The sequence below is a fragment of the Falco punctatus genome (genome assembly GCF_963210335.1).
Source record: "Falco punctatus genome assembly, chromosome: 9".
In the NCBI taxonomy this organism is placed as follows: domain Eukaryota; kingdom Metazoa; phylum Chordata; class Aves; order Falconiformes; family Falconidae; genus Falco; species Falco punctatus.
In genome coordinates, this window is record NC_137589.1 from 44,286,846 (window position 1) to 44,312,724 (window position 25,879).

The 25,879-nt window shown below is 42.7% G+C and overlaps 1 protein-coding gene across 1 annotated transcript; it reads left to right on the forward strand.

The window, feature by feature from the left end:
• Window positions 1–9,262: 9,262 nt before the first annotated feature.
• On the forward strand, window positions 9,263–25,839 carry RAB14 (RAB14, member RAS oncogene family). The gene is made up of 8 exons (XM_080402915.1): window positions 9,263–9,483; window positions 17,247–17,305; window positions 18,603–18,656; window positions 20,168–20,345; window positions 21,467–21,533; window positions 22,431–22,518; window positions 22,844–22,874; window positions 23,753–25,839. Exons 2-8 carry the CDS (start codon window positions 17,254–17,256, stop codon window positions 23,928–23,930), a joined length of 648 nt encoding a protein of 215 aa, XP_080259041.1. The 5' UTR covers window positions 9,263–9,483; window positions 17,247–17,253; the 3' UTR covers window positions 23,931–25,839.
• Window positions 25,840–25,879: the final 40 nt, after the last annotated feature.

Here is a 25,879-nt window from a genome sequence, read left to right on the forward strand (position 1 = left end):
GGGCAGCCCGGCGGCGCGGCGCGGGCAGGCTGGGCGCCAAGGCGGGCCGGCCCGGCTGGGGGAAGGCTCAGCACCCCACCGGCAGAGCTGGGTGCCCCCGAGCCCCCCGCTCCCCCCGCGGGCCGGCCGGCCGCCCTGCGCTTCCTCCGCTCCCCACGGAACGCCCGAGCGAAGGCAGCCGCCCCCCGTGGCTGTACGCGGGCGGCCCGGGCGCCCCAGCGGCGCCGTAAGGCTTCGCTTCGCGAAACCGGGCGGCACTGCAGGAGACGAGGCATAGCAGGCGAGGGACTCCGCGGGGCCACCCCGAGCCTGGCTGCGGCCCGGGCGGGGGGCGGCGGGGCTCAGCGCGGGTTCGCTCCCGCCGGCACCTCCCGCCTCATCCCGCGCCGCGGCTGCTGCACACCTGTGACTCCAGCACGTTAAGATACGCAGGGGTTTGCTCTCCGCTCTGGATGTTACAGGCTTTTTCCTGGCTTTATCCCTCTCTTGGGAAAGACACCCAACTCGGATGGATTGCTTTTGCCGTTTAGCTGGGGTTTTCCTTGTGGTGTGGAAAACTTTGCACTAACTGGCAAATATTTCCCTCAAACTCTCAGCTGTTATGAACAAATTCGCTTCTGCCACATCTTCCTACAATCCCAGATATTAAGGATTTAAATTCTTCTGTGAGTTTTCTTGTTTGATTTCATACGCTTCCATGCAAGTATTGGTATGTCCATACGCAAGCATATGCCCAAGAAGCCTGTAGTACAGTCTCCTTATAGATTATAGTCACTAATTAAACATCATTCTACAACACAGTGTAGAACATCGTAATAAACCAGTGCTGCGGTCTGGGACGTGCTCCTGCTGTCTGCCACGGCGAGAGGGGTGAGCAGGGCTGCTGGGGCCAGCACTGCGATTGCCTGGAGAGCCAGCAGCCGCTGCCTTCCTGCCACCTATTCGTGGAAACCCGCTCCCTCCAGCCCCGCTCTCTTACTTACGATGGAGCGCGTATGCGTGCACAGGTATGTCTGTGTGCATAGAGGTGGCTTTTTGGCCCTGAGCCATGTGAAGATAGTTTTTGATGCTCGTTAGCTGCAATGTTCCTCAGAACATCTTCTTTGCAAAAGTCAGTGCCCCCCGGGCAATAATACGTACATGAGCCTGGTAAACAAATTGTGGTGACATGGGTAACAGAAGTTATAATTATTGATTAAATAACCCATTTAAGCTCCTAAGAAATTAAACATAACGTTTAATTTCCAAAGTCTATCAGCAGCAGATGAGTTATAACAGTACACACACAAAGACATGGACTTCATGGCTCATGTATTCAGTATATATCACACTGAGCAGATTAATTCCTCCTGTGGTTACATTTGAAGCTCTAGAAAGGAACATGATCCTTAAAATCGATTTACCATTACCCATTTTTTGTGAAACATTGTATAGGGCAATATATCTGAGAGCTAGTAATATATTTTCAACATTACTCAGAAACAACTGAAATTTCTAACTTCTTGCATTTTTTTAATGTAGTTTTTCCTAGATACTACAAGCGAGTTGCGGTGAATCAGACAGGCAGGCAGGCCACAGACAGCTGTTGTTTTTCTTTCTCTCTCTACATCATGTAATCAGAGAACTGTTTTGTGTTCTCAAGAGAAGCATTGTACCGAGACAGTGCCACCCTGGTATGGTTTTTTACAAAAATGTTTCTATGCCATCAACAATGCCTCCAGTTGCTGCTGGAATTGCATAGAAATGTAACAATGACATGGTTAATGATAAAAGGCAATGGTCAGTATTTCTCCTCTGTCATCGCTGTAACTGAAGAAGACTGCTGTTATCCTTTTGTTTTATGACAACATTATTTTCCAGACTATTTTAGAGGGGCTAAAAACTGTCTGCCATTTTGACTCTACTGTCTGGGGGAGCTGTGCAGAACCAGGGGAATAGTAAGCCTTTCATTAAATGAGGAACATACATTACAAAGAGATACTAACAGTGTAACACAGTCACATGAATTTTGTTTTCATAACTTATCTACTTGATGTTGTGCATCATGTTCATATCAAGCAAAGGTACTGTTTAGAGTTACAAAGGGCCAGGCTCCTAATTAGAGCTAATAACTATGGGAAATTCTGCTTTTTCAAGTTGTTGTTTCATTCCAAATGCAAAAGTTTAATTATGTTATTAATTAAAAATAGAGGCATAATGCATAATATGAATTGCATTTAACATAATCATTACACAGCTAAACCAAAAATTCTTTTACCTGTCAAATATGATCAATCTAAAATGATTCAACCTTTTAAAAATACAGTGTTCAATTTATTTATTTATTTTTAAAATATTGATGAAATTGTAATGTTCCCATGGAAATTTTAGGTCCCAGTTTCCACAACTAACTTATTAAACTGGAAATGCAGCCACCACTGTGGTGTTGACCATATCAAAAAAGTGAGCTTGGCACGCTGAAAGACATGAGAGACTTGATTTTCAGGAAGAAACCTCTCTCACTGCAGAGAGAGTGGGATGTGGAATTAAATCTGTATCTAAAGTAGACTCAAGATAGTGTATTGATGTCAGGAAGAGCCTCAGGAATCACTGTGAATAAGAAGGGCAGAAACATTCTGAGGCAAACTTGTGTTGTGCCAGCCTTACATTCTACACTTGCAAAGTACTGCTACATAGTTGTCCTTCAGTGAGAAAATACCTTGAAATTGTGCACAAATATCTAAAAATTTAATCATTGCTTTCTGTTCGTGAGAAGCTCTGCATGGGTCTAATCTTGATTTGTGCAAGACAATTGACTCAGACGTTCTTTCACCACTTTTAAGGTTTGGTCTATGGTTATGTTGTCATATCAACCAGGAAAACCACACAACTTGCATGTCTTTGAAAGGCTGATGCTGGTATTTCACAGACAGTTCTACTGCTGTAACAATCTTGGGGGGTGATGACACGACACACAACGGGACAGATGGCCAACCACTAAGATATAAGCTACTTGCTAAATGACACGTCCAAGCTTGCATACAGCATTGAGGATTAAGCTAGAGGAGAAGTTAACCAGACATCAGAGTTGTAATGTGATCTCCAAAATAACTCAAATAAAGCCAATGAAGCTCAGCTTAATCTTTAGTCTGGATAAAAGGAGTCATGCTGAGCACTTACTCTGTCAACTGGAGTCATTGCTATATGTACTCGAGAGCCATGCTTGAACAACACGCCTGTTCAAAGGCAGGCAGGCAAAGGGGTATACTTCCTTTTTTACTTCCATTCCGTGTCTTCAATGACAACACTAACAAAGAGAATCCAGCTAATCTGCATCTACTTACACCAGAATTACTGTTGGCCCAAATTTTCTTACAATATTAAGAAGTTCCATTTGAAGCTTGAGATTGTATAAGTGCCAATGCAGACATGTTTTGGGGCTACCAATTTTACAAGAGATGAAGGAACTGAAAAAACAAAAAGAAGGAATTAAAAACAAAAAAATGACCACAGGGATATTTCTACAGACACCACAGAACTGAAGTGGTAAGATATAAAAGAAGAACCTAGCAGCTTAGAATTAAAATACAAGTTAAAACCAGTTAGTCATTTCAGACCAATCCAATGGTGGGTGATCAGCTCTCACAGAAGTATATTTCAAAATAATTCCTGAAAAATCCCATGCAGCTTCCTTCTGTGTTTGCTTACATAAACTTGAACAAAGCCAGAAAAAGAAGTTGGGTTCAGGGGAAGAAGAAGGACAGACAAACCAAGTCTGAACAGGCATTCCTTACTTTAGCTACCTTTTTATTGACTGTTTGTCATGTGACAGTTTAAATTCTGATGAGCTGGTCATGGCTGCTGCTGGGTAACAGATTTTCCTAAGTGTTGCTAATTACTGCTTCCATGTTGCACTGTAAGTGGTTGTTTTCTGTAGCCACACTACATGGATCATTTCTGTTATAATAAGGTTTCTCCTGCACTGTATGAAGGAGTATTTCCGTAGAACCCACAAACTTGTGTTAGTGATAGCGGTATTACCTGTTATGATTTCACAGCAGCTGTTAAGACTGCAAATAAGGAGCTAGTAACCAACTGTCTAACATTTCCTTTAAGTTGCTGAGCTTTGCTGTGCACCATGTTCCCTAGTTTTTTCCATGCATACAGAAGAGCAGAAGGCCTACTTCCTCTGTGATTCCAAATGGATTTTTCTACACTTGTTTTTGGCTCTTCTGTGTTGTCGTCACCTCTTAGTGTTTTCATATGCTAATGAATGTGTGAAAATGTCAGGGTTCCAATGGAAAGACAATGTTTACTAGTTTGACAGAGCCCTGCTGTTCTGTGTGTGTGTGCACTTTGAGCTGTGAAAGAATTCTGGGTCCCTATATCCATGAAGTAACTGAGTAAATTAACCACTTCATCAGGCATTAAAAGATATTTATCATGGAGTTTCTCAAGCTTCTTGTGCAAACAACATTATAGATATTTGTGAGATTTTTCCTGAATTTTTTTTGCCATTTTCTTTGTGAAAATCTACTTGAATAAGGAAACTAAAAATTGACTGAGATGCGATGATTTGTTTACAGCAACAGTCCCACCAAAGCATGCCTTAGCCATGATTTGAGCTGGGATTTACAAGTCAGAAAGCCTGGCTCTTGTTTCTTTTTGGTGTGTTTGTGCCCTAGGACAGGGCCCTCAACCACACTGTTCTCCAGTTTTTGTATTTGTAGCATGGGGATTAGACCTCCCTTTGCAGGAATGTTGTGAGGATTATGTTTTGTGTTGAAAGCACTTACTTAGAGTTATGTAATAATAAAACCTATTACTGGTAAAACTGTTAAGTGTAGTGTATTAGGTAAATCCAATACATTTTATTTTATCAAAGAGAGAATTTTGAAAATATAAGTAGTAATATTATGTTTTCAGAGAATGTCGGGGACAATACTAGGAAAGGAACCTGTTGTAGGATTAAAATAATAGTGTTGAAAGTCTTTACCAGTAAGGATACGAAATGTGAGAGTCTTGCAAAAAGAAATTGGTTGTTTATTTTAAAGCAGCTTGTTGCAAAGTAGTCACTGAGTGTTTCTCCTAGGAGAGCAGATATTAGTCCCCTTCTGCTCTGAAGGCTTACAACCTGCTTCCTTAATTTGTTATTGTCTGTTGGTCCTTGGGCTGAACTATGTTAAAAAGGAGTGTTAGAATCCCCAGGAAACGTATGGCGACTCTTTTCCTCCAGTCTCAGAAATATGTCTGCTAAGCAAGCTGTGTGATACGCCTCTGCTCTGCATTTCCCGGGGCCAGGAATCCAGAGAGCTGTATTTTGCCCCCAGTGACTTTGGGGGTAGCAGGATTGTAGCGAGGCCACTGACAGCAGACCTTGGCTGAGAGACTGAGGGAGGACCAAAACTTCCCAGCCTGGAGGTGTCTCTGTCCAAGTTGAGTGGTTAAAGCAAGCCTCTTTATTGCTGTCCTCAGTAAAAAGAAAGTGTTTTGGATAAAAAAATGACTGTAACTTTCCATACCGTTCAATTGCACATTCTTCATGAATGCTGATGTGTCATTTAATCATTATTTAAACAGTATTTTACAAGGATGCATTCTAAAACAAGGAAGCAGATATTATAGATCATTGTATGTAATTTATTTGAAAAGAACAGAATCCTCAAACCTTCTATCAACTGTATTAACTCTGAGTCTTTACTTTTCCTGGGGTTTGTGGTAAAAAAATAAATCCAAGAGCAATGCTCATGTGACCAGAAAATTTGGATGCAGTTCTTTCTTGACAGAAACTTCAGAAAGAGACACGTAGAAAAGGCTTTTCAAGAGCAGGCTGTATTGACCTAGCAGGAATCCACAAAGAAGGGTGGGACGATAGGCAGTATCCCATCTCTAGCAATTTGGTATTGTTACCAATTTAGTGGGTTTTAATTACTGTTGTTAGGTTCTGTCCAGATGTTCAGAATGAATAGGCTGAAGTCAGCCTTTTCTCAATAACTGTTGTTGGAAAAACTGCTGCAGGCTTTCAAGCACTCACAAGAATAAAAGAATCAAAGAAGAACTACAGATGCCCTTACTCAATCTTCCGTCTTGCTCACATCTTTTTTGTACTTTAAACCTTATAGGAGTATTTCACAAAAGCATACAAACCGATTCAGAACCAGAACCTTTAAAGCAAATCTGTATTGCCTTTTGCCTCATCTGGCAAATGAAGAATGTTTTACGTAAAACATATTTGGGAGTTTCAGATTTAAAAGACCAATCTTACTCAGGTAAGGGCTTCTAATTTTCTTTGTATATAAATAACAGTAATTATGTTCCCAAACTGCTTTTCATTTCTGTTCAGAACTGAAATAAGTTCTCCACAACCCAGACTTCAGATTAAAGTGATTTTCAGAACTTTTGAGTAATCCTGAAGATGTATCTGTGGCCACTGGCAGGGAAAAGCACTGTTCTGTTAGCATCACTGAAGAGGTTCAGTGTTCTGCCTCTGTATTTGGGAAGCAGTTCGGAACGGGGGGACTGGGCTACTAACCCTACAGGAAAGCCTGCTGCAATGTGTGTGCCTGCGAAGTGCAAGGGCCAGGACTCCTTGGAATTTTCACTGGAAAAGAAGACACCACTTGGACACCACCCCCCCAAAAAAACCCACAACCCTTACACCCTTTGCAGGCTGTTGTCCTCTCCAGGGCATCACAGACAACAGTGATGATTACTCGTCATGAATTCCATATTGTAAAAACAGGGAAGCCAACACTATTTGACTAACTCTACTAGGACTAAACCATAGATAGAAAAACAATCAATGGATTTATGTGTGGTGTTTTAATAGTTCTGAATTTTAAAACCTGTTAAGCAACTGTTACAGTGTCTGTGTTAACAGAGTAGTATTTGGGGAAATACCAAGTGCTTACAGGAACTGTATTTTTTGAAGACAGTAAACCAGACTGTAACTGCATCAAAATAGTCAGATCATTTTCCACTTAGACTCCCTCTTGTGGAAATCATTCTTACTGACTTGTTTTGACCTATTTTTCTAGCTAAAGTCACTCCATATAAGGTATTGCAAAACTTCAAATCAGTTCTGTTGCATAGTGTCATGTGTTTAAAAGTTAGGGCCCTGACAATAACTGACAGTAGTTGTACAACTGTAGTAGATTGCTAGCATATTTTGTATCTTCCTGCCGAGTCCTTGCTTTTTATTACTCAGAGATTTGTTTATTTATTATGTAGATTAAAAAAAATATCTAATTTTCATCTATGCTTTTCATTCTTTGTATAAGGCTTCTGTCCAGGCAACGTGGAGCGCAGCATACAGTGCCTCCCTGGTAGGGGTTGAGTAATGATTAAGAGGTGAGTGATTCATGGAAAGTACTCATTGCAGAAAGCAGAGGATTCCCTGTACATTGCTATGCTGAGAAAATGGAATTAGTAATGTCTCAGTAATGGAGATGGAAAATGCCCACTCTGGAAAGACATTTCCATGGGAATGTTAATACCAGTGGCATGCTGCCTTACAGGAAGGTGCAGTTTGAACCTTGGACACTGATACACAACAGAATTTGATGCTTTCCATAATGTGTGGCACTGAAATAAAATCCTTATTTTCTTCTAATAGTCTGTTAGGAGAGGAAATCACCTTGTTTTGATTTGATTCGATGTCTAGTAGGTATTTGGGCAGGAAGAACCATTAACTCTTTTCAGTCACACTTAAGCCCTAATCAACTGTCAATTCTAAAATAAGTAGAATCTCTGCACTTGCTTTAATTGAAGCTCTTGGCTTTTGTAGCAGTAAAGCTGACAAAGCATCCTGTTCCTTCTCAAATCATAAATCATCCACTGAAAACACGCTGTGTGGCTGCCCTCTAGCAGCTTTTGTGGTAATTTCTCTTTTAATAGAGATGTAACTACCTTTAACAGGTTTGTAGGCCCTAAAGCTTTCCAAAAAGACACACTCAAAGGAATTTCAGTTAAACACAGTGTAAAACTTAAAATCCTAATATTAATCTGGAATATTAGGAGTCTTAATTTTGAATGTGTGGACTCATTAACTGTTGCTATAATTTTTGTGTTCATGTAAAGAAAGTTTGTGTGTTGAGCTGAGAATCTGGGTAAGTTTATCGAACTGGAGAGATACAGAATCCTTTTTAATGTTACTTCTATACATTTATCTCATCCCCTGAACCTCTGGGATTTCCCATGAACTGTGAGATTTGTGCAGCATCTTGCATTGTTAGGTCTTTAGTATTGCCTGTCGCAAGCGTTTAGAAAGTCCGTTTTAAAAAAATCAAAGCCTAAACTATCAAACTGGTTAGAGCATTTCACAGGACATTGTAAGACACGAGATACAGTATTAATTTTACTTGAAACTGGAAACAGAAACATGAGCTCCCTACAACGCCTTCAAGATTTTGGATATTGGCCTATGCCGAGCATAAATGTCCCGTGTCCCTGCACCTTGCCAGGCTCTTCCTGTTTGTATTTTCCCCAGAATGAATAACCGTACCTCATTAATGGTGGGAGAGACTCCATCCTTCAAATGGTTCTGGCTTTGTAGGGATTCTGAGGCAGGACAGGAAACATGGCCGTACTCCTCCTAGATAGTATGTGAGATACCTTTGGGTCTCTTATCTGTGTACTATATTAATTTTCTTTGTTCTAGAGATTACCTAAAAACAGAGTTGGAAGACAATTCAGAGGTAGCTGCAGCGGTGACTTCCGAAATGCGAACATCGAGGCCAAGGGGCAGAACCATTTTCTGACGGGCTGAGGCTTCTGGGCGGGTTGCTTCACTTTTCCACCATGGGGAAAGCCGGAATTTTCTTCAGCGCTAAGGCGCGCACTCGACCCTGCCCCTGCCCCCGTCCGTGCCCCAGCTCCTGTCACCGACCCTGTCACTGACCCAGCCCCTATCACTGCCCCTGCCCCGTCCCAGCCCTTGCCCCAGTCCCTGCCCCTGATGACTTCCCCAGCCCGTCACCGCCCCTGCCCCTACCTCAGCCCGTTACTGCCCCTGCTCCAGCCCCTATCACTGCCCCTGCCCCAGTCCCGGTCCCGGGGCCGGCCTGAGGCGCGGGCACCTGCGGAGGAGGCACCGCCTGAGGGGGCGCGCGCTCCCGCCTCGCGCCGCGCCGCGCCGCGCGGCGCCCCGTCCCGCCCGGCCCCGCCCGGCCCCGCCCCGCACGCCGGCAGGGAGGCGGGGCAGCTCCGGCGCGCGGCCTCCGCGATTGGTTCCGGCGCGGCCTCTCGCGCCCACCTTTGTGCGGCCCCGGCGCCCGTCGAGAGTGGGAGGGGAAACCCCGTGCGAGGGGCGCCGCCATCTTGGATAAGGGGGGTGATGGGGGCGCAGTGGAGCCAGCGGAGCCGAGCCTGAGGGAGCCCCGGAGAGAGGCGGAGACCCGGCCCGGCCCTTGCCCAGCCTGAAGCGAAGCGCCACAGTGCCCGCAGGGGGGACCGGGCTGCCGTCGACCGCGCCACGCTGCACAGCCACCCGCTCCCCGAGCCCAGGTACGGAGCGGCCGGGGAGGGGCGCCCCGCCGCCCGGCCGGGCCTGGGGCGCTAGGCCCCGCTCCGCCGCCCGGCCAGCCGGGCTCCTCTCGGGCGGGCGCGCCGCCCTCTCGCCGGCCCCCCGGGGCAGGCCCCCGGCCGCCGCCCGGTCCCGGTGACGACGCTCCCCCCCGCTGCCGGCCGCGGCCTAGCGGGGCCGCGCTCCCCGGCGGTGAGCCCTGTCCGCTCCCTGGGCGGTGCGGCTGGCCCCGGCCTCGGCGGGGTGACTGCTCTGGCGCCCGGCGGCAGGCGGGGAGAGCCGGGGGCCGCCGGCCGGGCCGGGCCGGGACCGGGGAGGGCGAGGCGGGCTGGGCAGTAGCTAGGCCGCTGCTGCACTGTTGTCGCCGCCGCCTGCCATTGCTCCTCTGCACCGCACACCGCCCGTGTAAGGCGCCACCACCACTCGTGCACATGAGGGGGACATACGTGTGTGCCCCTTAGTAATTGTTGCAGCTGCGCGTAGCGTGTTTACTATATGTATATATTATACTCTGTGTGTGTGTGGCCAATGTGCAGTGTTATCTGTACTTTTGATTCTTGTGTTGACCAGTGCTGTCATGAATTTCGACAGAAAAATAACTTCGATGAGAGCCGAGGGGAATGCCACTACCTAGTCGAGAAAGTGACAGAGGCGCTCTAGATGCATTTTCTTTTGTCAGTGCTTATTTGGGCTAAGCAGAAGAACGAAGCTCTCTTCGTTACCCTAGTTGTGTACTGCCTGTTTGCAGCACGCTGAAGGTTTCTGTAACATGTGTGGGTACCTTTGTCTTCAGCTGAAAATGTACCGACCTACCCTTGCAGTGAAGCCAGGAGAAGGTGTGTGTCTGCAGTGGGGTTTCTAGCAGTGGCTCTGTTGCTCTGGAGGTTGCTTGATGTGGACTTTGCTTTGTAGGCCCCTGAAACAGAGTGGGTCTGTGTTGTGGTGTGACATTTTTTTCACAGAGGTAACAGTACCCCTTTGTGAACAGGATTTACTTGGGTTGTCTAGATCCTAAATCACTTCAAACTCCAAGTCAGGAGTCTTTTAAGTTTTCCAGTAGCCCGATATTATCATATGGAATGTATTGGTTTTGGGACTGGTTTCTGACATGATTTGGATTGAGAGCCTCCTGTGCTTGGGCATTACTCAGGAATGGGGAGAAAATCCCAACCCTGGGGGACTTAATAACTAAATATCATATCGTTAATATGGATTAAAAATTAATTTGGTGGCTACCTGTAGGGATCTGAAAACATCATAAATCTGAGTGGAAGGAGGAAGCTGTTATTTTACCTTTCCAATTTATGAATAACAAAAAAAAGTTAGCGTGAAGGGCAGTAGTTTGAAAACAAACCTGTTATACTGGAGGTACTAGGATTTAAAATGTCAATAGATAATTTAAAACTACTTGCTTACTCTTGTGCATCTAATGGAACCTGCATATGATTGGTGTTCATTTTGCTGTATCCTTCTGAAACAAAGGGGTAGACCTTACTTAATTTTGCTCTAAAATGTGTTTGTGACTTGTTTTCCACGGTGAAGACTCCAGGCAGTTAGATACTATTCTGATTTGTTAGACTGACTACAAAACTCTTCTGGTTTCAATATGTCTGTCCCTAAACTTACGCAGTATCTCTGGAACTTGGTTCTCCTGTTACAAATGCAGACATGAGCTACAGGTTAGACTGTTTTATAGGAAGAGGAAAATAGGATAAATGAGGATACACAAATGGATAAAGGACTATGGCTGAGAGAATGGACATCAGAGAAAGTGCTCTTACTAATGAGGACAGGTATGCAATATTTAGTTTAACCAATGTGCTAGGGTGTGGTTAGTAAGAAATGAGGTGTGCGCATATAAATGCAGGAAGTTAGGAAATAAAATGGAGGAACTTATTGGAGCAGGATGTGAAACCATTAAAAGGACAACCAACACTGTGTGTGTGACTGGAAAGCTGTTGTGGAAGATCAAGAAGTGAAGGCAGTATGATACATAGCCTTGCTTTTAAAAATAAAGTCAAAATTGTCCTATAGGAAGAGAAATGAAGGCCTGTGAAGTCTTTGGAAATACTTATTAGGCTTTAGGCTGAGTAAAGGTGTTTTGCATGATTAAAGGATATAGCAAATGCATTTCTTCAAGAACAGCTTGAAATGGGGCTCTGCACAGCGGAAGCTTGTTAGTCTGAGCCCAGCAGCCTGCAGGCCTGGTGTGCTTTCAGAGAAAGAATAACTGGACATGGAAATAATAAGGAAATGCAAAGTGATCTTCAGCAGCAGATCATAAGAAGCTTGCTGGCTTGCTGTCTGATCAAAGATTAGTTCAGCCAAACTTACTGTCTTGTGCTAATGAAATACTTTAATGAAATCCAGATGGGGAAAGCTAGAGAGCGTGACTGTAGAAGAACTGAAGAATGAGTAAAGAACTGGCCAGCAACAAGTAAGGTTGTCAGGTAAGTGTGGAAGTATTGGACTGCTAGGAGGCTGCTGATGACCCTCCTCAGGGATCAGCCTGGGAAGAGAGCTTTGTAAAGACAAGCCTACAAAAAAATGAACACTTTGGGGAGGCTGTGGGGCCATCACCTTAAAGAGGACTGAGGTGTTTGTATGTTTAGGAAGACCTGAATGTCCTGAGCGTAAGTCATAGAACCACAATGAAATTTAATTGTAATAGACCTCATAGCTTGCCATGGACAAGAGACTTACGGGAATTCACTGCTTGGGTGTATTAATTGATAACAGAACTGTTATTTATTAGCTTCCAATATTTTTACAGAAGACACAATTGAAGCAATTATAGACTGTATTTCTAGCAGCCTTCTAAAGTAAAGTACCGGTTAGACTGTGTTGGGTTTGTGTGCTTGACAAAAGTTTTCATCAGGGGAATAGTACAATTATGAATTGAAACAATTCTACTTGTCCCCAGTTCTTCTCCCCTTATTGATCTCTTTTCAGTGTTCACTGTTAATTAACGTCTAAGTAAATATGCTGGGAAGAGCAGGAAGGTTATGCCCTGAGAAAGAGGATAACTACCTATTCATTTTGTGTAGAGATTTAGAAGCTATTCTAAATAATAGTCATTGGCTGCATACAGTTGCTCTTGTATGCAACTAGTTTTTTTCTTCCAAATGGAAAAAACTAACAGCTCTTCAAAAGTTATTTCAGTTTGTGAAAGGAATGATATGATGGCATTGACTTTTGTAGAAGGGAACTGGACTTCAGCTGTGAGATCCTTTCCTGCTGCATATCCTTGAGGAATGACTGAAAGAGCACATGGATGGCCAGTTGAAACACAAAATGCCTCTGGCTTCAGACTAACTAAACAGTGCTCCTCTGGCTGCAGAATGGTATGTTTTTAAAGGGAGCTGGTAATAATTAGGCAGTCCCAAGTTTGAAGCTGATTGCATGTTGTTAATACCATCAGCTGGCCAATCCACACAGAAATGATACCTCTGAAAAACAGCAATGTGTAGTAAAACCTGTGCATACAGGTTCTGGTCTCTTCTAATAACATACCTGCTTCTCATTGAGCATAAAGGTATGAAATTTCTCTGTGCAAATCATATCTAGTGAAGAGTTAAAATTGTGTCCTTGAGTTGAGCTAGAAGGAGCTGCATGGGTCTCACAAAACCTGGTATGCATATAATATTTACACTTATGTTATTCTGATAAAGAACGTTACGGCTTTGTGCCTAGAATGACCTTATCTCAGCTTGTACAGATGTGTGCTGATACTTGAAATAAGGCATCAGTGAGTTGTCAAAATAGCTGTGCAGCGCTTGTTGATTAGAGGAGGAAATGTAGGTGTACTAGTATTTCATTAAGCTAATCTTTAGAGGCTTTTTTTAATTTATAAAGTTACAGGAGAAGTTGATTTGGAAAATGGATTATGATGATGCTGTTGACTGTAAAATTTCTAGTCCTAACTGTAATGCAGAAATTAATTGTACAAGCTTTGAAACTAGCAGAAATCTGTGTGTAGTGAAGCATGATACTCTGGCTAGTTGCCATCCTGAAATAATGCTCTAAACTCTAGGGAAATATTACCTCTGAGAAAGGAGCCAAAACTGGTTTGAAGTTGGCAGACTTCCCTGGAAGAAAGATGGCAGGTAGACCAAGTTTCCAGACTAAACTTCTTTTACTTTCTGTTTAACAGTAAATTCATGGTTGGTTAACTTTGTCATATTGTATGATGTCAGCAGTGGCTGAAGGTAAGTTGCATGTACTTTAATGTGCAACTTTCTCAGTCCTGCAGTTCTTGCCCTCCTGGCTTTCTCAAGAGGAGAACTGTAACCACTCGTATTGGGGTAACTAAGGTTCACGTGTCTGGAACAGAGGGCTCTGAAGTGGAGGTAGAACTCCAGTTTCTACAGATGGGTGATGCTGTCAACATATATTAACCCCTTGTATTAACATATAGCTAATGTTTTTATTTACTGAATCCTGTTGTGCATTATTCTTGTCTAGACTTCCTTCTTTCATCTGCAGTAAATGCTGAGATGGTCAGTTTTCTAAGGCTGAATTCTCACTGTGGCTTCTATGTTTTTTTCTCCTTCAGCATGGTGTCCTTCTGGAATATCTGTGTTATTCCAAGATCTGAGTACAGTTTGAATTCCTGCTAATCCTTACTGGAATTTGAGTGTTTAAAAGATTGTAATTTTGTTGAGGTCTTTTTTTTCCTTTTAAGTCATCTTATTCTCCAAAAAAGATTCCTGACCTTTAGTAATAATTTAGAGTATTTTGGAGTCTTTTCTGTAATTTGACCCTTAGAATAAATGTAATACTAAAGTGTTGCTTTATTTTTCAGTTTAACTCCAGAAACCGTGTTTAATATCTACAAGCTTTCAGTATGTATGTCTTTCAGCCACAGTGGCTTCTGCAGTAACTTTCTGGGACTTGAGAGAAGGTCTAGACTCATTGTATGAGTGAATTTCTCTATCAGTATTATTACTCAAATTTTTTCTTTAAGCTGTGGGGAGCATGTATGCGCTAGGTCTGGCTGTACAGTGGGGTGTGTGGTATCTCACACCTCCTTGAGGGGCCTAATGTCACTGTAAGAATGAGGGTGAAGTTTTAGCAATGAGATGTGGCTTGACTTCAAGTTAGTCCTCCCTTCCCACCCATTTCTTAGCAGAATTTGTTGCCAAGCACAGAATTTGCTGGTTTTTCTAACTCTCACTTTGAAGTGGGAACTGATTTCAATGCATATGTTGCAAAGAAGTGACAGTTTCTTTTCTATTGAAATAGCATAGACAGACTACTTAAAGAGTATAATGTAAATTGACATATCTTAGCAAGCAAAACCAGCCTGTCAAATAAACAGAGATGTATATTTAGCAGTAAAGATTCTAGTTAAGAGACTCACTTAAAATTCAGGTTGTGAATTAGAATTCTGAATTCCCAGTTTGTCCATTTTAAAAAAACCAACCAAACAAAAAAACAGCGAACTCTTCCTCACTTTCTAGTGCTGGTTGCTTACAAGTTTGGATAGTAGGTCCTGTTCCCCTCACTTGTGGTATACAGCAGTACTGTAAAGTCATGTGCTCAGAAACGTGAAACTTTGAGTATTTCTGAGTACTTAGTATTCCTTAGCCACTTGGTCTGCTGAAGGAAGAGAGGATCACTTAGGTTTCTGCAGGACAGATTTCATAGCCATGTGCGAGTGGTTCCCTATCTTGGAGTTTACAATGCTAAATTTATTTTTTTTGTTTTAAATGGTATGTTGTGAGAACAAGTGCATTGGATCAGAAGATGCTCAGTTTGAATGTTACTGCTATTGGGACATGCTGGAAAAGAGGAAGAACATAATGTGTGAAGATGTATTCAGAAAATTTGAAGTATGGGTTGTTTCCACAGCGACATATTGACAGTGAACTCTGTATGGAGCAGTTACTTGTCCTTATTTGCTGGTGTTGAAGATAATCAGTGCATGTATTGAAGCTGATACTCTTAACTCTGGAATCTTCCACGTCCATGAAATAAGGCAGTAATGTTGCTGACTTGCTTGGTAAAGGGCAGTGCATTTTCAGTACTGGATGAGAATTCTTACCCAGCATAGTGATGGGAAGTGGTCTGTCCACTGAGCAGTTGATGGCCAGAGACTGAGGAGGGCAAAGGTGATGTGGGATGGCTGCATGAGATTTCCCTCTATTACAGCAGAGGTTTCCTCTAGGATTTGCTTGATTGATATGACTGTTCTTGGAACTTCTGCAGCACTTAGTGTGGATTTCTGTCTTGCCAACACATACAAGAACTACTGTCCAAAACTGTCTTTTGTTTACTCTCTTGGATTAAACCTGGCTTGGTAGAACTGTGTGTGTGTATAGGACTTAGGATAGATGCTCTGCATACTGCTTGGGGTAGGACTTGAGAGTTTCCCTATTGTGAGCCAACCACGCAGGAGAGACAAGGTGCAGATCAGTGACTGGCACACAGTAAACCCTTCTTAACTGCCTGCTGGACTCCCCCTCCAAGGTCTAGATAAGAGTGTTTGCTTTAAATCTCTGCTGTGTAAGGCAGTGGCTGTTGGCTGTGTGCTGTGAATGAGATTTGTCAGTCACCTTTCATATGCCTACCGTTCACTATTATGGATAATTGAGGTTGATGAAGCAATACTTTTGAAAAAAGTTACAGGCTTATAAGCTTTCTTATGTGTCTTTTTTTTCTTTACTGGTTTCATTTGTCATGTGAGTGACACATGACTGAATGAAAATTTTTCTAGGCTAAAGCAATTTAAGTATTGTGTTTTTCTAGTGGCTGGCTATCTGCCATGCAGGAACAGGAACAGAAATGGTGAATTCCTAGTAAAAAATTTCCACTTGCTTAACTGATCATGCTACATCTAGTATAACATAAAACCTGGGACAGAAGCAGGCATTTTGCATCTGTTATGGTAACTAGTAATATCTGGCCTGTATAGGCTGGTAATCCTGGTTAGCTGATGTAGTAGTAAGTCAACTATTAGACCTTGCAGGTTTACACAGCTGAAGACATTTCTACTAGGAAAACAGGAAAACTCTGGAATATTGGAAATACTTACTCCAATCTAATTTTGACTATCACTTAAAAAAGAGAAACTGCTAAGCCTTGCTGTAATGCCACTGTGCTGACAAAGCCACAGAGATGTTAACAAACTTCCTGAACATCTGATTTGTGGCTTGTACAGCTTTTCTGACAGGGAAATGTAGCAGGGCAGACCCCAGTTAAGGCTACTACAGCACACACTTAAGTAATTCTTAGTTGTTTGATGCAAGCTGCACTGTTTCCTTTGTTCCTGTTGCAAGTCTCAAAAGTGTGAGGTAATAGTTCCAAGTTGCTGGTTTTGTTAAACCTCTTCAGATTTTTCTTTTGGAGTCAGATTTTATTGTCAGTTCATGTATCAGCTGTTTGACAAGTGAGCGCTGGTTCATTCAGTGACTCTGTACAAAGCAAGAAGCTAGTGGAGCTTTTCAACAAACAGCTTTAAGTCTTTCTGGATAAAATTGAATGAGTATCAATACTACGCAGAGCATGTTTCTTTGTAGAGGCCTTAGTGACAGGGGTTTGGAGCAAATGATGTGGGAGTTGTGCTGAGTGTTTCTGGCACTAATTCAGTGACCATGGGGAAGTACACAAACGTGAACTGTGAATGAAAAGATAGTTGGAAGGAAAGGAAGGGGGTTTTGCTTATGTGAACTAAATTGGCTGAACTGGGTTACATTTGAATAAGTAGCAGTTCTGATGTGTTCTGTCTTTTTTTTTTTCCTAGTGCCACAATGGCAACTGCACCTTACAACTATTCCTACATCTTTAAGTACATCATTATTGGTGAGTATCTCTGGGCACCTACCTATCTGTGTAAGTGTGACAGCCTACCTACAAACACTATGGCTGTACTATTGATGTCTGTCACATGTTACTTGCTATGTAGTGGTGACTCTTTCAGTAGTTGCTTGTCCAGCCTCAGTCCCTCACAGATCACTGCACTTGCTCTAAAGGCTTAGCAGCTGACAATATAAAGGCAAATGCCTTTCTGCCACAGAATGAGAGCTGTGTGACTGATGACAGGTGAACTGGGAGTGGGGGTGAGTACCAGTGCCTGTACTGAGTACACTTCATTGCTGAGTTACTGTTGAAAATAACTGTTCTTCTTGACATGCTCAAAAATACTGAAGCGTGTTATCTTCCCTGTTAGGGCATAATGCTTAGCCCTCTGCATAGCACTAGGGAAAAAGGCACTGTAAAAACATGTGCATGTGGTCCTTTTCGAAAATAACGTTTATATTTAGAAAAATTGCTAAATATATTGGAGATGGGGAAAAGCCTTGGGAGTCAACACAACTGGGATGTTGTGTTAATTCAGGTTTGCTGTAGCACTTCATCTCTGCATCATTACTCAAAGGTTTTACAAATTATGTTGAAGATGGGAGTGCTAATTGGAACCCATTGCTTTAGATAGGCTTGTAAACCTCTGTCAGACTATTTTGTGCTTAAATGTTGCTTTTAGCTGCAGCTTCTGTGGCTGTTCAGAGTCAGGGACTTGCATTTATTACTGTCTTGGAAGAACTGGTCTTGCTGTTAACTGTTTAATTCTTAATGACCTTGTTCATGTGTAAGTGATCTGTAATCTTACTGTAATGGTTTGTAAGTTGGGCTGCTGTGACAGTCTCAGACGGTGGAAAAGTTGATTCTTAAAAAATCTTGCTATTTCTAGCTGTTGGCATTGTGAAAGTGAAGCAATTTCTTGGTGTGTTCATGTTGTCAGTATTTTTTTATGACCTTATCAGTAACTGCAAGTAAGACAGGAGCGGAGTAAAGACTCAAATGGTAAAGCTGAAATTTAAAATAAACTGTCTGTTTCTCATACCTTGTGAAATACCATTGTAAAATCAGTAATACAAACTTTTTTGAATTTTCTGCTCCACCCTTGCTTGCAACCGTGTACCTTTTTCCAAAACTATAGTGCAGAAGTTGATAAATTTAAGGACTGTAGCCAGGTATAGAACCCTACCCAGAAGGCCTGAGAAAGAAATGGCTGCCTGTACCATTTGTTGTGTGGGATGAGGAAGATGTGCTTGTTACAACAATGATGTGCTGTCAGCCTTAACTATTCTTTCTGTAACAGGGGACATGGGTGTAGGAAAGTCCTGTTTGCTTCATCAGTTTACAGAAAAGAAGTGTGAGTATTTCAATTCATAATATTCTAACTGGTATGCTTCATCCCTCCTTCCTGCCTTTTTGTTTTCATCATGCATGAGCTTGATGTGTGCAGTCTTCATCTGTATGGGTTTGTATTGTACTTGGTCAGATTTTTGTTTTGATTCCTGCAGATGTAGAAAGAAAATGCTGATGTAGTTACAGTGAAACTGCTGCTTCAGTCAGTCCTACCTGTGATGAGTGGGAAGACTGTGACTGTTCTTAGAGCTTTTCTGGGGAATTTGATACGGAACAAATTGAAATTTCTTGTCTGAAATGTACATGTTTTTAATACTCGTATAGCTTGGACGCAAGCAGTTGGAGTTTTTTAGTGCTGTGAAGGACTTAAAAAAAAAAAGGAATCTTTTTTTTTTTCTTTGACTCTTTGTAGACTTAAGTAGCACTGTCATTCTCTGTAGCTGCTGTGACTCATGGTGCTTGGACTGCCCTGTGTGATGGGGTTAAAGGCTTACTGCAGTCTGAGCTGTAACAATATTCATGTATGACTGTGACTAAGAATTAGCTTCACTTTTAATGTGTGTTGTACTGGTGTTTGCAGCAGCTATTAGCTCTATGACTTTCCACGTGTTTTACACACAGTGGTTAAGTCTGTAGGTATTTATTGGTGTGAAGTCTTTTCCGTGCGCTACTTGAGGTGTGGCCATAAGTCGGTAGGCGCTATAGATGAAAATACTTCGGTATTCTAGTAGGGACAGGTTTTTTTAACTGTTGCTTTTAATTAAAATCCAGTATCAGCTAACTGCTTAAATGCTACTTTGCATGTAATCAGACTCTTGATGAGGATGTCTTGTTCTTAGTTTGTCAGCATTTAAGACAAAGCACTACAACTGAACAAACTTAACATGCCAAACACCTCTACTATGAGACTGTCGCTAACTGTAGGTAGCTTGAATAGGTACTCATCCTTTCTATATTTTCTCAATCTTGCTTAAAGCTGAGCTTATAAAGATGAGTTTATTGTAATAGAAAGATGTCTTTTTTGTTTTGACTTGCTGTGTTGATAGCTACTTACAAAACTGGCTTTTTCCTGTGGACAGTCATGCTGTTACCCTACTTGAAACAGCTTGAGTATCTTGTTTTTGAAGCTGTGTTACAGACTTTTAACTGTATCTTGGTAATTCCATAAGTTATCTTTTCCTACTGTATTAAAATAGTTAACCGTTTCTGCAAGGATAGACTGAGAATCAGCTGACTTGATACCTTCTGATATATATGGCCAAACAGCAACAGTGTACATGCATCAGAGAAGGCAAGGAATTTTATAACTGTTTAAAACTAACAGCAGTTCATGAAATGCTTTGTTTTATTTCTGGTTAAGTGGTCCAGTTTGGGTACTGTAGCTCTAAAAATGCTTTTTAGAGACTGAAAAATCTAGTAAAGATAACTGAAAACTGGTGATAGTCATATCTCTGTTGTACAAGGAAGGTCCCTTTGCTAGAAAGATCTGATCTCTGCTCTTATTTTTCATGACAGTTATGGCAGACTGTCCCCACACAATTGGTGTTGAATTTGGCACAAGAATAATTGAAGTTAGTGGCCAAAAAATTAAACTACAGATTTGGGATACAGCAGGACAAGAGAGATTCAGGGCTGTCACACGAAGCTACTACAGAGGAGCAGCAGGAGCTCTCATGGTCTACGACATTACCAGGTAAGGTGGTGTTGGCTGGTGCATCTTGTGTCGGGAGCTCTGCGTGTGCTTGACAAGCTGTTTGGATGCCACAGCCCTTGTGTGTACTGCCTTGTCTGTCCCCTTGACTTCCATTGAAAGGACTCTTGTCTGGATGGATTCGTATCCTGTTGTGTGAAGCTTAGCACACTTTAAATACTGGAAGAGTTGAAAATGAAATGGAATTGTGTGAGCTGCTTTTCTTGGAATACTTCACTGCTTACAGGCTTGAGGATCTTGTCAGTTCAGGCCTTGACTGCCTGTGTTTAAGTTGTTTAAAGAACTGGCTTTGTCCTTAAAATGTGCTTTTCAGTACATGGATTTTTTCCCTTCCTGGGAGGCCATGGATACTGCTGCTTGCCTGGCAGGAATATTCTCAGAGTAGGCACAGGTCAGAACATTACCTCTGTTGCAGTGAGCTACATAAATGTGCTTCACAGACTGTGTATTGGTGAGATGAACTGGAGAAGTCTGACTTGTAGGCCCCTTCACAGGCTGGTCCTCCAACAAAACAAGGCTGCACAGAAGCTGTCCTGTCATCTTTTAGCAGCATCTTTAATTTTCACCTGTAAAAAGAGTAATTAATCAGATATGCAACATGAAATACTTAACGCTTTCATGTCTGCCATCTTCCCCGGGGGCTGTTCTTGGTATTTTTCAAGCACTGTTGGTTTTTTTCTGCATATATAGCTATATCTCCTGTTTGCTTAAGTCTTGAGTAAAATACAGTCGTAGGCACTGTTTGCCACTGAAGTGCTTTTCTACTGTACGGCCTTCTGTAAGGGCACTCATGGGAAATCCTGTAACATGTTGATACGAGGACATTTACACTGTTTTGTGAAGACTGTAAAACTACTACATGCTAGAAGCACGAGTTGGTCTGTCTTTCACCTGTGTTGTGAGAGTTGCTCTGGAGGTTTAAAGTTGACTTGTTGAAATCTTGGTATGAGTCCAAACAAGATGCTGCCACTTTGTTTTGAGGTGGGGGAGAAGAACAGGGATGACAGATGTCACTGTGTTCAATGGATGCTGACTAAGCTGTTGGCATTTGGGTGTTTTAAAAAATACTGTAGCTAAAATGGTACTTGCTTGATTCTTTGCAGAAGAAGTACGTATAATCACTTAAGCAGCTGGCTGACAGATGCAAGGAACCTCACCAATCCAAATACTGTAAGTTGGACTTCACTTAGCTTGAACGCAAGATTGCTTATTGCCTAGCAAGAGGTGGAAGGCTTAGGCCAGAGCATTTGCAGTGGTAGCAGTGTTCTCTTAAATAAGCTGCTTGTGTTTCTCAGCTACTTGGCTCTGAGTTATCCTTCTGTCCCCATTTTGCAGTGTGTCGGTGACTCTCTTCCCTGACTGCAACTGGAGCAAAAGTGTAGGCTGCTGCACAAGAAGGCAGTGGTCTTTTCAGAAAGTCTGGTTGTGCTACTTGCCTTTCAGGGGCCTGCTTTTAGCAGTTGGAGACGAAATGGCGATTAAATCTGGACAAACTTTTTAAATTTTTGTCACTACTACTTGTTTTGTGGTAGTAGTGAGGTGAATGTGGTCTCATCTTAGGTTGGAATATAAATCAGATCTTTGGCAAAAGCTGGCCAAGTCTTCTGGAGGGATGGGGCAGGAAGGTTCTGTGTGTCTGCCCACACCACAAAACTGCTGTCCTTCAGTCTTGCTCTGAATGTTCCCACAATACTTTAGCACTAAGCTTGTGGGAGGACACTGTGCTGGGATGAAAAATTTGCAAAGATTCTGGCTGGACTAGCGGGTGATTAAACAAATGTAAGAAATAGCTCAAGGTACAGCTCTTGTGAATAGAGTAGGACTACTGCTCTGCTGCTTTTTAGGACCTCACCTCATGAGAACAGCCTAAAGCATTTGAAAGTGGCAGCTGGAGATGCTACTCCTGACTTTACAAGGGGGGCACTGCTGGAGCAGTGTCTTCCTGAGAACGTGTGGCTTTTGCAGTTAAACTTTCTGTGTATTTTGAGGGTTTTTTTGTCTTATGAGGGTGGTAGTGAAAAAGTTAATAAGCTTTTTCCTAGACTAATTTTCTCTCTTCTGAACTAGGTGATAATCCTCATAGGAAATAAAGCAGATCTGGAAGCACAGAGGGATGTTACATATGAAGAAGCCAAACAATTTGCTGAAGAAAATGGTGTGTTTTTTCTCTTGAGCTGTTACACTTCTTACAAGATAGCGATGTTAAAGTGAATCCTCAGCATTGATAGCTGCAAGCTTACACTTCCAAAGTAATGTAATTATATCTACAGACTTATACTGTGCTTCAGGTAGTCTGGCTTAACTCTGTGCTTAGTTCTAGAAAACAGCTTGTGTGCTTTCTTTTGTGTGCCTTAACTTGGCCATAAAGTACTATTTAGTAATAAGAGAGTGTCTTGCATGTAATCTGAAGGTCATAGTATGACTTAGGGCTATTTGAAGTATGTTATGCGTTGACTGTTAAACCTCTTGTTTCTAAACAGGTTTATTGTTCCTCGAAGCAAGTGCAAAAACGTAAGTTACTTTTGTCTAGAGTCATGATTCAGATGTGATCTGTTTAAGAGGAGTATATCGGTTATGACTAAGTACAGCCATAGAGTTCAGGTATAGTAGGGTTTTACAAGTCCAAAACCCCCTGTTCTTGAGTCCTCTTAGGTGGTGAGGTATGCATAGCAGTATCAGTCATGTCAGCTCTGACTTGAAGGTAACTTGGAAATTAGACCTCGCTACATGTCAGGCAAAGACTTGTTGAAATCAAATTAACTGATTTGGTTCCAAGTCGTTACTGAGTGTAGAGCGTGCGTGTGTGGGTAAGAGCGGTTCAGACTTTCCTTCCCTCGGGTGTCAAGCTGTAAGCAAGCTCTGCGGTGACAGCCAGTCCCTTCAGTTGCTGAGAGGCATCACTGCACCATGTTTGTGGTGGGCCGTGTTGGCTGGGAGCCTGTTGGAACACAAGGGATCAGATCTCCACTGACACTAATAAATGTGGTTCCAACTGGCACCTGTCGTAATGGAACCTTTTAACAAAAAGGTTTTGATTAATAGTGGCTCCCCTATCTTTAAGCCTCTTGTCAGAACCGCTCAGTGCATGCAGCTCGGTGCCTTAGCTTATTTTTGCTACTTGGTGTTTTGGCATGTATTTCTTATTCCTGGCTGGTCCTTGTAGGTATGATGGCTAGGGAGCAAACCGCCCTACCAAAGGATAGGTTATTGAACGTCATGGTATGTCTGCTTTAAGTGCTGTAAGCTTTTTTTGCATGCAAGAGGACAGGGTAGCAACTGCTGCTCCGTGGTGACCTGTCACATCCCAGCGAGGGTGCCTAGCCAGCTGCCGCCATAACCTGCACTGCTTGGAAATGCAGCCTAAGTAACTCCTGCTGCTCTCTTCGTAGTGGAGAGAACGTTGAGGATGCGTTCCTGGAGGCTGCCAAGAAAATCTACCAGAATATCCAAGACGGAAGCCTGGATCTGAATGCTGCAGAATCGGGTGTACAGCACAAACCGTCAGCTCCGCAGGGGGGGCGACTAACCAGCGAACCCCAGCCCCAGAGAGAAGGCTGTGGCTGCTAGTGACCTCTGTTTCATGGCTCCATTTCTGACCTTTCACCTCTGTCTGTCAGAAGCGGTGCTTTTGACTGCTTCCCTGTCTTCTGTACATCTTACTGGGTTTAATTAAAACTCTGAGACAAGTTTAACACAGTACTAAACTGCTAAACAACTTTAGATGTAATCAGGTTATCAAAGGCAAGTAGAGTAATAAAACCTCTCCTGCATGGTAAATCTAGAAGTTTTTTTTTCCTTGATTGTCCTTGTGATAGTGTCACCGATACATAATTTAAACTGAGCACGGATGCCGGACTCATGATTTTACACTTTCGCAGGGCTTTGTCTTGTATGGTTTAATTTGATGGTTCTTTGGCCTTTCTTCCCCACCTCTAACTGTTTAGAGCTGTCCGTAGTAAAGGATAAGTTTTTGCTGTGAAATGACTTCTGATGGTAGCGAGGGGCTCTGTAACCATGTGCTTTTTGTTGGAAGAATTCCCCGGGGCCGGGGCCGGGGGGGCTGACGCAGGAGCGTACGACTCGCCCAGGGAAACGATCCATTCATTCTTGTGCTCATAGCTTTACATCATTTTTTTGCCACTTCTATCCTTTACATTTATTAACAGAACGTAAATATGTATAAAATTTGAAGGAACTGAGCTAACAGTTAAATACATCCTGTGTATATGATTTTAATGAAGAAAATGATTACTGGCATTAGAACAGTATATAAGAAAATACCAGTTTGTACAGTATGACCTGTATGTGACCACGTTGCCCTGTTAGTCCAGAAATAGATGTGACTGCCGTTCACTCACATAGGCTTAACTCCTTGGTGTCAACAGTGGACATTGTGCTGGGGGAGCTCGTCCCGACGCAGAAATTAACACTAGTGGAATCTGTCTCTCATCTTTGCACTGTGGTATATCTATGCCATTTTATTAATCCCGTTCTGTGCAATCAGCAGTGTGCTAACCCGCTTCTCTCTTCAGTAAGCGTTTCGCATTATTGGGCTTCATCAACTGCCTTGCATCGTATACAAAGGCTGGTTCTCTTGCACACCTTTATGCTTTTATACCTTTAACTTTTTCAATGGTCAGAGGCCGAACTGGACAGTCAGAACAACACGTGTGCTCTCTCGGGATTTTAACTGCTGTTGTATTTAAGTCCTGTGTGAGGGTTTCTCAGGTTTTTTCATCAAGCTTTTGAGCACATCCTTTGTGGGGTGACGCAACCTGTAATGCTTGGGCGAAGGGGAGGGACCGAGCGGTGACAAGTGTGTGTGTGGATGTCATGGAACCGTGTGCAGGGTTTGACTGTGGCTCTGCGTGTGGTACTGCTGTGTCTCCTGGGGGCCTCTGCTTGGAAAACATCACATAGGGTTTAAAAAGGGCAGGGGGTAAGTGTTTATTGTCATCTGATGTCTGGCTCTAGCCTTATGGCAGTGTTTAAATACAAAGTAGGCTTAAAATCCCTCTCTAGACACTAAAACTATACAATGTTCAGACTTGTAAGTAAACAGTGGTACCAGAGTATTGTACAGTCAATGTTAAATAAAAGCCAAAACTGGAATGTGCAGACAATAGGATTTGGGTAACTTGTGCACTGTCCCTTTGTTTTTGTCTGGTTAGTCCTTTTTTAACTAATATTCTTAAGTAGATGGGTATGTTCAAGACCTACAGCTAATGCATCCTGCTTAAACCAGGGTTGCACCGCAAAGGGTTTGCCCAGGGACCACAACCTGCTGCTGGTGTGAAGTAAATATTCTAATGACTACAGCTTGCTGAGGTGCAATACCTGTACTCCCAGAGTAAGTTACAGTAGGTCTTACTGTTTCTGTCATGGAAAGGATCTGTTTGGACTGCTGTACTCCTCAATTGATGTAACAATGCTATTAATCTAAATATTTGTAAATAAAGTACCTGTATCTAGATAATGTTCTGGCTTGTGTTTGCTGTGGTGTGACTCCTGCAGGG